This window comes from Cavia porcellus, unplaced genomic scaffold, assembly GCF_034190915.1.
Source record: "Cavia porcellus strain 051 isolate PalLab524CR breed Dunkin Hartley unplaced genomic scaffold, mCavPor4.1 scaffold_31, whole genome shotgun sequence".
Classification (NCBI taxonomy): Eukaryota; Metazoa; Chordata; class Mammalia; order Rodentia; family Caviidae; genus Cavia; species Cavia porcellus.
The window spans coordinates 9259841-9274739 of record NW_026947514.1 but is presented as its reverse complement, the minus strand read 5'-3'; the positions used below and the strand labels follow the sequence as shown (position 1 = coordinate 9274739).

Here is a 14899-nt window from a genome sequence, read left to right as displayed (position 1 = left end):
CAATGACCAGGCCCACACGAGGTCCAGCAGGGATCAGCAGTAACTCAGAATTACACGATCATTAGCCCCACCTGCTCCAGGAAGTCCAGAAAGCTATAGATCACCCACATGAGTGACCAGAGCATCCAGAACCACCCCTTCCCCAAAATGTGCTTTGTTCTTCCCATGTCTCCTTGCTACAAGACCGGCATTCCTACCGGATCAATATTAGCCAAGCAGCTACACTTGTATCCTACAGGCTGTTTATAGTTTGACCACATCGTACCTACATTATGATCTTGATGTATAAGTGCCCCTGACAAAGGACCTTGGTGGCTACTCATGGGATCCTTCCTGGGAATCCAGGAGCTATTTCTCAATAAATCTTTCCTACTCTTAACCACCATTGTTCCTTAGAATTCATTCTTTGATCTCAGGGCGCCACATCTGACATCTAGCAGGTTGGGAGTTTCATCTCTCCTCTGTGGAGACCACTTCTGGGTGGAGGGGGAGAAAGGAATCATCTTAAATTAGGCTGCCTCGTCTGTAAGGCAGAGACCCAGAACGCTGCCAAGTGGACACCCAGATACTCCGGCTTAGCGCTGATACCTGTTCTCCTTACAAACAGTGGCCTCGGGTAAATTATTTAATCTTGTTGAAATCTAACATCTCCATGTGTAAAATGAGAACAGACCATTGAGCATTTGCAGCATGTAAGGGCGCTAAGCAGGCTCCATCTAGCATGACATAGACGCTCAGGAACCTTTAGCATGTTTTCCAGTGTTTCTGCTCCCTGTGGCTGGCACAGTACTGAGCATGCAACTGACGCCAAACATTTGTTAGCAGGAAAAAAATTGGCCAAGTGAACATAAATTGTAAATAAATAAATAATTAAAAACTGAGTCTCTTTCCGTGTCTCCTTGTCTCTTGGTAGGTTTTGTCCACTGGTACTGAAAAGCCCTGTGTTTATTTTGATAAGTCACCATAGCAACAGTGATGCTCCAGGAACAATGATCAATTTACCTCATAACCATGCAAACACCAGGTGGGTGTCCAGAGGGCAAGGCAGCCATGGACAGCTGGTGAGTTCCTGTTTCCCCTAGAAATAAACCCTGGAAAAGCTCCTCAGTTATCACATAGTGAAAGCCACCTCCATCTGCGAGGGTGACGGCTGTTTTTCTACCTGACACTATGGCCAGGCCTGGGTTCAGGAAAAGATCAGTGATCAGGCAGAAAAGGAGAAGCAATACTCCTGTCAGCAATTAGCATCTGGGAAACTCATTAAGGGGCGGAGGAAAGCTGGGATCTGAACTCCCTGGCGCTGACCTGGGGACTCTGTGTCCTCTGACCCTCCACGCCAGGACCTGCCATCCACATAGAGTATGGATTCTGCCCATGTATTTAAAACTGGCTTCTATCACAGGTGAAGTTGGGCAAAAGCAGCATCTTTTCCAACTTCCTCCAGATGACAGGAGGAGCAGCAGGTGGGGTTCCTGCAGTACACCCAGGAGACAGAAGGATAGCCTGGGTGGCCTCCCTGCCCTTCGCCCCCAGAGTGACCACCACAGCATCAGAGCTGCAAGGTCTGACTTGCAGCTTCCTGTCCCCAACACACAGCTCTGCTCCAGCGGTCTGCACTGGGTTTTCCCAGGGGCCACTGACTGCTCCGCCCCGGCAGGGCTTCTGCCATTGTTCTGGCTCCAAAGAGCTGAGGCCAGAGATGCGATTCCCACCCCAGGAGGATGCTCGAGCTAAGCTGGTGGAGGTGGTTAGCCGATTTTCCTACCCCAGCAGCCTGTTTGCGTGCAGGAAAGGACTGTGGTCCTGCCAGGCATGATGGCCATTCGACCGGGCGCAAAGCAAAGATCGATAGAATGATCGCTGGGCTTCCATGCGATGCTCCGCAGGTCACACAGCCGCTCCCACCGCCTCCCTCAGGCAGCAGGGGCTACGGTCCTCCCTCCCTGGGGACAGGGCGCACTCGAGGTCACCAGAGAGCGACAGACTACCCGCGCAGCACACGGCTTGGGACAGCGGGGTGGCCCACTCTCTGGGCCGCGCCTCACCAGCCTGGATGGCTCCGGGGTCCGGAAGGGGAAGGGAGGAGGAGGAGGGGGTAGTGGGGTGCGGTGGGGAGGAGCTGGCGCCTGCGGCTGCTGGGGTTCCTAGAAGCCTTCGGCTAATGGGGTCCCTGCACTCAGGGTGCCAAGGAGCCCCGCGCCCACCTGGGGGAAGGGGGTTCCTGAGCCTGCCAGCTCGGGCGCGCGCACAGGTGGGGCCGCCGGGCTCGGGACAAAGAACCAGGACATGGATCCCGGCTGGCGCCCACGCGCAGTCCCAACCCGGAGGGCGCGGCAGGGACCCCAAGCCTCCTCAAACTCCGCGCCCAGGGCGCGTGGAGCAGGCGCCCCCCATTACCTGCGCGGCCATAAAAGAGAGGTCCATGGTGTCGTTGCTGCTCGGGCCGCCGCCCGCGCTCCAGTGCTCGCTGCTGCTGGGGCTGGGCCAGCTGTCTACACCGCCGACCTGGCGTGGGTCCAGCAGTGAGCAGGTACTCCCGGACCCCTGCGCGGACCTCAGCAGCCCCGGCGTGGCGGCGGGAGCTCGCACGGTGCCCCACGGCTGTTGCTCAGCTCCGGGTGCAGAGGGAGAGGGGGCGGTGCCGGGGCGGGGCTCGGGGGCCCGGCGCCCCTCCACGTGACCACTCCCAACCCCACCTCCTAGGCAGGGAGCATCCGCGGCCCACTGTCTGCGTGGGCCTGGTAGGGAAACTGAGGACTGGAGTGGATGCAAAAATCAGCCTCCGGCCCAAGTGCCTCGTGCTGGCGCCCTGCTCTGTACAGTGCACCCTGACCCTCCAGGGGCCCTGGGCAGTGCTTTCCTGGCCCTGGTGTCGTGCTTTGTTAAGTGAGGAAGGGTCCCAGCTTTCTGCGCCAACTCTGCCCGCAGTGTCCAGAGCGTACGCTCAGCTCTGGAACTGGGCAGAACAAGTTTGAACTCTAGTTTCGCCTCGTGGCTTGGGGCAAGTCAGTATCTCTTTACATTTGGATTTTCATGTCTACAAAATAAGGATTACAGAACCCAAGAATTGAAAAAGATGTGTCTGTCACAGGGCAGAACTCAGTGAGCTCTAACGTGGCCGGGCTGGCGGTGATGTCTTGTAGTACTGCACAGCACACCAGTGGCCTGGGAGACAGGTGCCGGCTTTGTCCATCTCCAGGGGCGCGCTCTGCGCCTTTGGGTCTCAGTGAGTGTTACCTGGCCCCTCCCGAGGGTGGCCGTCCCAGGACTCAAGGGTGCTTGTCTGCAGCGACGGACGTCTGGTCATCGATCCGAAGCTGTTGAGTGGCGAGATAGAGGAGATGTTCGAGGGCACCCAGCAGCCTAGAGCCAGGTGGGGCTGCGGGACGATGGGCCAGGACCTTACTGACCTCCTGCTTCCAGGAAGGCTCCTTTCCCTTCCTTCTCCTCCTTCTGGTGAGCTCCCCTCTCCTCCCTTTCTCCCCCCACCCACCTCCTCCTCCTTCATCTTGCTTTGCCCCCCCCCCCTCCACACCGATATCCAAACCTTCCAGCCGCACCCTCACACCAGTTCTCTGTCCCTGGCCCCAGCCAGGCCTATGCCTCTCCCTGCATGGGCGCTGCCACCTCCCCACCCCTGGCACCCGCCCGGCTGCTTCACAGGATCTTCTGTGTCTCTCTGCCTGCTGTGAAAACATTATATGCTTTAGGCTGAAGTCCGCATGCCTGGAAGGGCGTTCATCCAATGTGTGTGCAATTTAAATAATGACACAGCTCCTGCTTTTTAACAAACAGAAGAATAAGCAACAGTCTTTAAACTCTGGTGGGCTGACTCCAAACGCATCTCCTACCTGCCCTGCTATCCAGGGTCTCTTTTATTGTAAGTGTTCAACTTAATGTCACTCTTGCTTTTCTTTATAGTTTACCTGCTTTAATCCTCTATGGAAGTGTGCAGGCGTTCTTTGATATATTCTTCCCTCATGCTATTTCTTTTTAAATCAGCATCAGTTGTTTGTGCAGCTGCAGTTCTGTTGAAGGTGTAGGTATGCACCAGCCTTTTGATGGCTATGTGCACGAACTCCAGCTATCCTCCCTGAGAAAACAGTGCTTTTGAGAACATTCTTCCACTTGTCTCTTGATGCAGACAGTGTGCTAAGAAGGAAACCACTGGGGCATGTGCTCAGATAATCTGCATTTTCACTAAATATCCATCACTTTCCACCTTGCAAGGAGGCTTTACCCACTGTACCATCCTACCAATAACATGCATGAGTTCTTATTGCTCCATGTCTTCACCAACACCTTGTACTGTTAGACTTTCTATTCTTGCTAGTGTGATACGGTGAAACAGTGCTTCATTTGGATTGAATCTTTGTTTCTCTGATGACTAGTTAAGCATCTTATGTACATCTGTTGACCAGTGTCACACTTCCTCAGGTAAGAGACATCTTTCCTAAAGTGCTCTTTAAAATTCTGTTGTTGATATTTTCCTTATGACTCTGTAAAACTATCTGTGTGTTTTAGATATTCATTTTGCTGTGTCTAGGTGTTGTAAGTAGCTTCTTTCAGATTTTCAGGATCAGGAAGCAACATCCATTTCCCCAAGGAAAGACTCCATGGTTCCCGCCCTTGACTGACCACACTGGCCCTTTTCCCAGGGCGTACACCCCACTGTCCACGTGTCCGTGCAAGGCTGGGGCTGTTTCTCTGGCCCATGGCTGGTCCATCAGTCCCAGCACTAATGCTATCTGACTCAGCTACTGTACTTTGAGGCTGAAATATGGCCAGGCCGATGTTCTCCTCACTTAGCTATTTCTTGGCTATTTTTGACCTTTTCCTCTTCTGGGTATGTTTTGGAATTACCTAGTTAGCTCCTTGAAACAGACTGGACTAGATCTCACTATTTCAACTCTTCTTGGGGAACGACTGCTATCTGGTAGATCATGAATATTTCTCTCGAAGCACATGATGGATCCCTATCTAACAGACAGACGGAGGGAGAGGAAGGAGGTGCAGAGGACTAAGATGTGTTTTGTACGTGCACCCACACCCCGCGGGGAGGAAAGCCATCGTTATGTACTGCCTACGTGTACTAATAAAAATAAAAACTAGAAAAACAGTAACAGCACAAATAAATACAATCCTGAGATATAAAATATTAATCACGGTCATATTTTGATATGTAGAGCTTACCAATCTTTTGCTAAGGTAATTAATTGTACGATGGCTCTTGCAAAGGAAAGTTTTAATCTTGAAATGATCATGAGTTCAGGTGCAGTCATGTGAGACAGAGAGAGCTCGCTACCCTCCATCCTGCTTTCTGCAGGGGTGATGTCTTGCCAGGTCATGGCACAGTGTCCCCGCCAGGGTACAGACCCTGACCGTGTGGACACAGGCACTCCCAGAGCCCCCTCCACCTGCTCTTTTACGGCCAGCCCTGCTCCCCTCTAGCTCCACCCACCCTCAGTGCCTGGCAACCACCATAATTTTGGAGTAACAAGCAGAACCTTGCAGCCCATAACCATGGGGGGCAGTGTGGGTCGCCGCAGGCTCATCAAGTGACTGCAGTTACTCATTTTTCATTGCTGGGTAGGATTCTGTTTCATGGATGCACTAGTATGTCTGACCATACACCTGTTATGGCACATCTGTGTTGTTTCTGAAGTAGGTTCGTAAACAGTGTAAGAACCCAAGCAGCCAAATTGATACATTTGGAATTTAATTAGCTGAGCTCATCGACCACTCCTGTGGACCCATTTCAGCGTCTCACCAAGGGGCCCTGAACTGGAAAAATTACAAAGCTTTTAAACAGAGAACCACAAAAAGGCATCCTATCGGAAACATTTTAGCTGGAATCTTACATTAATTTTTGGTTGACACCTGTAGCCTGCTTCTTTTGTTGAGCAGGTTAATTTTTCTGTTGTGGGTAGAGCTCATGCTGCTTTTCTCATGGGATTTGTACCCTGAGTAATTTTCCATTCTCCTGAGTCAAATACAGAACAATAAAATGTAGGGCTCAAGATGGCATCAGTTATGCCAAGCTGCAACAGTTTCCACACTTGGTGGTTATGAATAAAGGTACTGTGAATATTCACGGATAGTTTTTTTGTAGGAACAGGTCCTCATTTTTCTGGGATAAATGCCCAGGAATTCAGTTGCTGGGTTACAGGGTAGTTGCATCTTTCAGGGGGTTTTGTTTGTTTTGGTTTCTGGAGTTTTTTGTTTATTTGTTTCTGGTTTTGTGGTCATGGGGATTGAACCAAAGGTCTTGCACGTGCTCAGAATGGGCTCCTTTACTACATTCCCAGGCTTTTATTTCTTCTTATTTTTATTTTGATACAGGCTTTTGCCAAGTTGCCTGGGCTGATCTCAAACTATCCATCCTCATGCCTCAGCCTCTCAAGCAGCTAGGATTTCAGGCCCAGGCTATCACACCTGGCTACATCTGTCAGTTTTTGAAGAAGCTGCTGGACTGCTTTCCACAATAGCAGCCCCATTTTGCATTCCGTGAGCAGTACATCACTATTTTCTACGCACCCTTGCCTGCAGCTGGTGTTTCAATGATTAATTTTATACATCAGCTAGACCGGCTGTGGATATCTGGAATTAAGCCTTATTTCCGGCCATGTCCCTGAGGGTGCCTCCCAGTGAGACTGGGTGTGAGTGGGTGGTCTGGTCAAGGAGCCGGCCCTCCACATTCAGGTGGGTCCTGCTAGGTGCCCAGGTAGCCCAGAAGGGCAGAAAAGGGGTTTTTCCTCATTGCTTCCCTGTCTCACTCCTTGAGTCAGGACATCAACCTCTTGGACCTGGAGCCCATGGACTTGGACTGCACTGTCCCTTCCCTGTGCCCCCAGCACATGAGTGGCAAATCAAGGGTCTTTCTGGACTCGATTTCATGTGAGCCAGCTCCTCACCCTGACTCTGGTCATCCTCTGCTCTATTTCCCTGGAGAACCCAGACAGTGCAGGCACTGTCCTGTTTAGAGGCACAGTGGTATCACTTTGGGCTGCATTTTACAATCCCAAACAGTGAATGTTATTGAATGACTTTTCAAGTGTGTGTCTGCCATCTGGGTGTGTACCCTCTTTGGTGCTCATGTCCTTTGCCATTTGCTAATTATATTGTTGGTTTACTCCTGAGCTGCCAGAGTTACCTGTGTATCAGAAACTACTTTTCCATCAGATGCATAGTTTGCAAACACACACTCCTGGCCCATGGCTTGTATTTGCAACTTCTGAACCAGCCCACTGATAGAGTAAACACTTTAGGTCTTAAGGCAGTCCAGTTCCCGGGTTTTCTTCTATGATTATATCTCTGTGGGGCCAAATCTAAGAACTTCTTGTCTAGCCCTATATTTTAAAGACTTTCTCCATTTTTTCCTCCTAACAGATTTATATTTTAATGTTACATTATACAAGGTATAAAATTCAGTAGAGAATTAGGCCAGGCCTGGTGCCACACTCTTGCAGGAAGGCTGAGACAGGAGAATCCAAGCAAAATAAAAGAGCTGGGGATGGAGGTCAAAGCAAAGACCCTGGCTTCCATCCCAGAATCAAAAACAAAAACAAAAGGCAGATGCCTTAGAGGGCGCCCCCTTGTTCTAGCACCATTTATTAAACGAATCTTTCCTCTCCTGAATTGCTCTTATATCTTTGTCAAAAACCAGCTAAGCATATTTATGTTGCTGTTTCTAGGTTCTCTGTCTTGTTCCATTGGTCTAAGTGTCTGTCACTCTGCCATGTACCACACCGTCTCGATTACTATAGTGAATTAAGTCTTAAAACCAGGTATTTTTTCAAAACTATTTAACCTATTCATTTTCTTTATCACAGACTTCTTAGAATACATGTGTGTATAACTGTATGAATTAATTATTAACTTTATGTGTCAAACCTGGGAGAGATCATATCTTTTACTATGTTGATTCCTCTAACCAATGAAATGCAGCTCGTGTGGCCAATCATGTAGACCTATTTCCATCAGTGTTATATAGTTTTCAGTCTATAAGTTCTATAAATGTAACTTTGCTAAATGTATACCTATGTTTCTTCCTCCTTCCTTCCTTTCTTTTTTCCTTTCTCGGTGATTGTAAATGGTATTCATTTTCATCTGTTCTAGTTGCTGTAACAAAATACCATGAACTAGGTAATTTGTTAAGCACAGAAGTGTGTTGCTGATGGTTCTGGAGGCCGGGCGGCTGGGCAGTCCAGGCCGAGGTGTCCTGGAAGACCTGGTGTCTGGCAAGGGCCCGTTCTCTGCTTCCAACATGACCCCTCACTGCTCACCCTCGGAGGGACTGACGTTGTGTTCTGTGACGCAGACAGGTGCGAAGCGTGGAAGACAGGAGCACCATGTGAAGTTCCTCTTACAAGGTGCTCGTCTTGTGCATGACTGATTATTCATCACCTCTTAGTTTTGTCTCTTGGGGTCTAAGTTCCAGCAGATAAATTTTGGAGGGGTGCCTATATTGAAATCATTGATTTCATACCTTTATCCTGTACCCTGTGACCTAGAGCTTATTAGCCCTTGGATTTATTTTTTGATGGAATTTTCGGAATTTTCTGTGTAGAGCATCATGTAATCTGCAAATGATCTCTTTGTTTCTTTCTAATCTTGTTATTCTTTATTTTCTTGCTTTGCTTTATTGCACTGGCTGAAATTTCCAACACCATGGTAAATAGAAGTGAGGAGCAGACGTCTAGGGTTTTACTCGCTCCTCTTGAGGGCCAGGGAGGCAGGAAGGACCACGATGAGCACGGAGAGGGCTGAGCCGTGAGCAGGCTCAGGACCCTCATGGATGCGGAGGGCTGTGCTCCTGGGCCAGAGGTCTCAACTAGAAGATGTCTGAGACCAGTGCTTGTGCGGCTCCCTGCCCTCCAGTCTGGCCTCACCCAAATCTCTCAGGACCCAGCTTGGGAGGGAAGGCAGGACTAGAGAGAAGGCAAGCTGGCTGCACACTTGGTTCTGGCTTTACAAGCTCAAAGCACCCCAAGAGCAGTGTCTACATCAAGTCGCATGTCTCTAGCCAAGTCTTTCCTTCTCCAGGATCTGACCTTTCACCTTTCCGAAAAGGGCCTGGTGTGGTCCTGCCAATTCAGAGTTCCTTTCTGATGTTCACCATGTCCTAGTGGTAAAGAGAACTTTTTAATAACAACATCTTTGAAGAAACAAAGCATCCTTTGCTGCACATGCAGTGATAAGAGGCCCAGAGGATTCAGAAGGTCATCAACCAAAGATGAATTTTGAAGTATTTCTAAGTCAGTCCATCGCTGTCTCACATACAGTAATGAGCCTGTGTTACATATACAAGTCAGGGCTCTTGGCACAAAACCAGCACAGATAGTCAAGAGTCAGAAGGTGATAATCCCCATGAAGGTTCCCTCTTGCCCTGTGCTGTCTGTCCAAAGCCCCGTCCTGCCTCCAGCCTCAGAAAACAGGATCAGCTTTCTATCTCCTGGTTACAGGCTAGATTTTCCTTCCTAGGTTCCTCCATAGATGGAATCATACGAAATGACTCCCATGTGACCTCTTTTGCAGCTCATCATTCATGAGGGTTTGGAGAATCATTGCATATGTATCAGTACCTCTGTTTTCACTGTGGAGCAGTATTCTGATGTATGAATGTATCAGTTTTATTTCTCCTTTTCATATAAATGAGTATGTCCAAGCCTTTGGTAATTATGAACAAACCCTATAAACATCTTTGTATAAACCTTTGCATAGACATGGTGTTTTCCTGACTGTATGGTTATTAGGAACTGCTCTTCTGTTTTATGGAGCGTTTGTGTATTTTACGTTGCCACCAACAGTATTAGGAGAATTTCAGCAGCCTCCCGTCTCAGCAACGCTTGCTATTTTCATAATGCTTCTAATTTATCTCTTCTCTTGGATGTAAAGCAGCATTTTGATGTAAACTGGTATTTCTCTGGTGACTGATGACGTTGGTCATCAACTCCTCTTCATTGGCCATTTGTTTATTTTCTTTTGTGAATGGTCGGTTCAGATCTCTTGCCTACTTTTTAAAAAGTTAGATTGCTTGTTATTTTATGATTGAGTTGAAAGAGTCCCTTATGTATTTTAGATAGAAGCCCAGTGTCTGAAGTATGTACCACAAATCTGGTCAGTCTTTTTTAAACTTCACATTTTTATTTAGTTAATTTGATCTCCTATTATATATATTTAAAGTATGCATGATATTTTGATATATTTGTCTTGACATGTATAATGAGATGATTCCTATAGTGCTGCTAATTAACATCTCATATACTTATCTGCCTGTCTTTTCTTCCTTCCTTCCTTCCCTCCTTATTTCCTCCCCCTTGTTTTTATTTTTCTTTCTTTCTTTTTATTTTTCTTGTGGGATGAGTACCTGAGACCCTGTCTTAGCCTGTTCCGAGCATACGATACAGCGTTATTGACTACAGTCCTTGTGCCGTGCATTAGATCTCTGGCTTTCTCGTCCTATAAAACTGTACCTTTGTGGTCTCCACCCGAAATAACCACAGTTGTGTTTTCTGTTTCTAGACCTCTAATTTTTTTATTTGAATTTTTTTTTTCAGATTTCACTTATAAGAAAGTTCACCATTTTTTCCTTTTTGACTTTGAATTATTTCACTTACTGCAGGGCTGTCTATGCTGAGGCCAATGGCGGGGTCCCCTTCTTCACTGGATGACACTGCAAGAGGCTCCCCACATTCCCTTCCTGGATAATCTGCCTGTTGTTCCCTGTCTTGGCCTGATGATGGCGCTGCAGTGAGTGTGCAAATGTGGAGAGCCTGGAGAGGAGGTCAGTTCCCCATTTAGGGATGTCCCAGGGGCGCTGTGGCCGGATCAGGTGGCAGCGCCAGCTTGAATTTCTGCAGGAGCCTCCATGCTGTTTCTGTCACAGCTGCACCAATCTACATTCCCGACCTGCCCAGATCCCTCTCTCCACATTCTTGCCAGGACCAGCCTGATCCAGTCTGTAGCTTTTTCTTTTCTTTTCTTTTCTTTTTGCCTTCATTTTGTAGTGGGGTTTTCAAAGAGAAGTTCTCACCTTTGGTAAAATCCAATAGATCTTTTTCCTCCTCAAGGTCATGAAAATTTTCATTTTTGAAAAAAGATTTTTTAGTTACAGCTTTAATGCTTAGGGCTATGATTTATTTTTGTTTTTTTTATATGTTGTGAATTCATAGTTGAAGTTCTTTTTTCTTTCCCAAAAAAAGTGTCCAATTAAGCACAATTGTTGAATGACCGCCATGTCTCATTTGAATCACCCATCACGCTTAGGTTCCGCTCCCACATTTGCAGGATGCTGACGGCAATCACCTCCTTAAATTTTGATTCCAGGCCCTTGCTGGACTCTCACTGCTGCCAAGCACCCTCCTGGCAGATGCAGGCATGAGGAAGATTTTCCTCTGCTGCTCCGCTTAAGGAGTGTGTAAAATGAATCTTTGAGGACACCCGGAGCTCTGTCCTGAGCTCCAGAGAGGCACATCCGGCCACCTGCTCAGCGGCCTCTCCAGAGCGGCTCCTAGTATCTCAGTTTAACCTGACCAGCACTGAGCTGTGTCTCCACTTGGCTCCATCTCAAGTAGATGATGGTCCTACCCAGATCCTTCTAGTATGAGTCTACGGCTGCACACTGTGCCGGGCTTCCTGGTGGGGAAGTCAGTGGGTATTATAATTCCCCCATGCTCCCTCCTGCGGTCTGGTGAGGGGCTTCTGTCCAGTAGAAGGGGTGTTTTACTGAGTCCCAGAGTAGGGTGTTAGATCTAGGAGTCAGCACCCCTCATTCTCAGCCCCACCCCTCTTCCTCCCTGTTCTGGCCACATGGCTTCTTTTCATCCCAGGAACACACCTGGCAAAGCATGTTTCCTTCTGACAATTAGTCTTGCTGTGCTTTTGCTCGGAAATCTCTTTTTCTAGAACTTTCTTTGAAAGCCACCTCCGCCAGGAGGTCCTCCCTGCTCACTTTAGCTTAAGTAGCTCCATCATAGCACTCTATCTGTATGCAGTTCATGATCTAGAGAGGACGAGGCCACGTCTTCCTCCTGGATGATGAGCAGACTCCCTCACCTGTCTGTCTCAAGGTGTAATGTCACCCATGCCATGTGCAACACCCACCCCAGGCTGGTATAACTCCATCCCATAATGTGCAGCTGTGAAGGGGAGGATTCAGAGCAATGGGGACCTTGAATCTGTGCAAGGCACAGATATTCACAGTGCCATACTGTCTTCTCTTTAGCTCGTACCCATCATCAGGGAGACTGGCAAAGATTGGATTAAACAGAAGCCAGTAGCAGCCAGGGTGTCTTAACAGCCACAGGGAGCTGAGAGGGCAGAGGCCAGAGGCCACCTGCTGTCCACCCAGGACGCATGGTGTGGGCTGGGGGAAGGGTGGGCCTTGGGTCAGGGACACTGTGACTCTGCCAAGTACTGGATACATAATTCATGTGGGCCTAGAACTCAGGACCCAAAGATAAGGAACATGATATTCCTTAAAAGGCTCTAAGTCTGAAAGCCACAGCAGGGGGCCATGACCTTGCCAGAAGGCCCCATCTGGGACCCAGATGCAGATGGCAGGAAGCTCCCAAGATCTTGGATGCTGGTCCTCCCTGGAAAGCCTTTACATAGTTTAAGCATTCATGAGCTCCCTGCTGAGTGACCTGATAAATTATTCAAACAGCGCCATCTTGGGTTGAATGTGGCCAGGTCTCATCCCTTTCTAACAGGCAGAAAAGAAGGGGGCCATCAGAGCAGTTAAGCACACAGGAACTCCCGCTGGGCTCGGAGGCTGGGCCCCACCCCTCCCTCCTCGGTGGACCCATTCAGTGAGATGCTTTCTTCTGCCTGTGCTTTGGGAAAAGAGACCCGGCAGCTGTATCTGTGTTAAGATGTAGAATCTTCCCCAAGCTGACTCAGCAATGGATCCTTCTCTTGGGGTTCGAATGCCAGCTAATTCTTCCCCCAACCAAATTAAACTTTCCCTCCTCAGAGCTCCCAGGACTCTGCTGTGAAACTGCAATTCAGTCTGATCCAACTGAACAGGTATGCACTGAGCACCCGCTTATCTTGTGTAGATTGCAGCTGAACCCCAATAAAGAGGCCCAGAGAGGTTAACCGTGCTCAGGGCTCTCAGCAAATACTCACGGTGCTGCGGTTTTGATCAGACGATTCCCAACTCCAAATATCTTCTATGTTATGGTCCCTGATCATAAGGAGCTTCTATTTTAGTCAGGCCAATCCAAAACACTAGTAATTATAAAGCAAGCGAGAATTAACTCATTCATTCGTCTGTTTAGTCTGTAGCTCAACAAGTATCCCACTCATCAGTGTAGACTTTTGAGCATCCGGTAGGCTCCAGGAAGAGGAGAGGGAAGCGTAGAATCCAGGGAAAGGGATGGCATCTATTTTACCAGAGACCACTGGTTCACCTAGGCTTCTTCCAGTTTTCCAAGTGTCCACTGGAACAGATAGACCGGAGGACAGCAGAGGAAGAGGACAGCAGCTTCTCATTTGCCAGGGAATGCACTGGTGCCTAGACAGAGTGCCCTGGGAGTGTTCCAGGAATGGGCAAATGAATGAGCTAAAAAGCAGTTATGGTTGAATAAATGCTAGATGGACAGATACTGACCTGTTGGATTTTCTCTTTCCTTTTTGGCACAGGATTACTGCAGCATAGAAAAGAGAAGGGGACCTGGGACAGGGTCCCTGGGCACTGCCCTTCCCAGAGAACAAGAGCCCTCATCTCCTTACACTATTTGTTTGCAGGACGAAAAAGGAATCCTCACACTCAATCACGCATTCACTCCAAAACTAAGCTCTTCCATGCTCCAGGGAGCAGGCACCATGCCAGGCTCCCTGGATGGGGAAAACCCCTTCCTGGGCTCTGGCTCCACAGAGCACAGTGTACCATGTTAGTACCTGGAGAAGCATTGCCTGCCATGCAGAGCAGTGTTGTCCAATGTGGCAGCCATAGGTGGCTCCTGAGCACTGGGAATGCAGCCACTCTGAGCTGGAACACACTGCATTTTGGAGACTTAACGGTGTAGAGCCGCAATGATCTTAAATATTGATTTTGTGCTGAGGTAACAATCCTTTGCATATATTAGACTAGGTCAAATCTAGTATTAAAATTGATTTCATCTGTTTCTTTTTACTTTAAAAAAAAAAAAAAAACATGGCTACTAAACCAAGTAAAGAAGTGTCTGTGGCTTGAATCTCATCTCCTTGGAGACCACAGGGGCCACACGCAGGGCAGACTGCTCAGCTGGGATGTGGGAGCAGGAGCAGCCGCCTGGGGGTGGGGGAGTCTGGGAAGGCACGGTGGCCGCCGGGATGGCAGATGCAGAGCGGGCCTGTGAGGAAGAAGAAGGCAGGAAGGGGCTGCAGCAGGGGGCCAGGCTAGGGCAGTTCTAACCCAAACGAGGCCTCCATTTCCCAAGTCGACCAAACTAAGGAGCACTGCAAATCCAGCCATGCTTACCCTCAGAAAACCCCCAAAATCCAGGCCAGGCATCTGCCGGTGTCTCCCACACACAGAAAGCAGCTCTCGCTCCCCAGCCTCCACCTCAGTGTCCAGCGCCTCCCACACTGCTTTGCTTTCACAGGAAACTTCCAGATTTCCAGGCTCCATCCTCAGAAAGGAGCCGCTGTTTCTGATTCCTTTGTTGGTTGCACCTCCGAAGAATCTGATGGAGTCATTTTAATCAAGGCACTGATTGTGCTGGGAGGAAATAATGGGGAGCACGCAACCCTGCCAAAGAGGGCGGCCAGTGGTGACCAGGAAGATCACTGAGGGTTTTTCTTCCTGCAGGTCTGTCTGTCCAGGGCAGCCGTGTCTCATCATCTCAAAGTAACAACAATGTGACAGTTACTGTGACGGTGATCACAGGTCTCCAGGCTGCTTCTGTTTTCC

General features: G+C 48.8%; 1 protein-coding gene across 1 annotated transcript in view; it reads right to left on the bottom strand.

The window, feature by feature from the left end:
- CUNH14orf132 (chromosome unknown C14orf132 homolog) overlaps positions 1 to 14617 on the bottom strand; it is a 45438-nt gene extending 30821 nt beyond the window's left edge. The window contains exons 1-3 of the mRNA XM_023561888.2: positions 14468 to 14617; positions 14220 to 14339; positions 2398 to 2757 (exon numbers count right to left, since the gene is read on the bottom strand). Of these exons, the coding sequence (XP_023417656.2) occupies positions 2398 to 2757; positions 14220 to 14339; positions 14468 to 14617 (630 nt within the window). The remainder of the gene's footprint in view (positions 1 to 2397; positions 2758 to 14219; positions 14340 to 14467) is intronic.
- Positions 14618 to 14899: the final 282 nt, after the last annotated feature.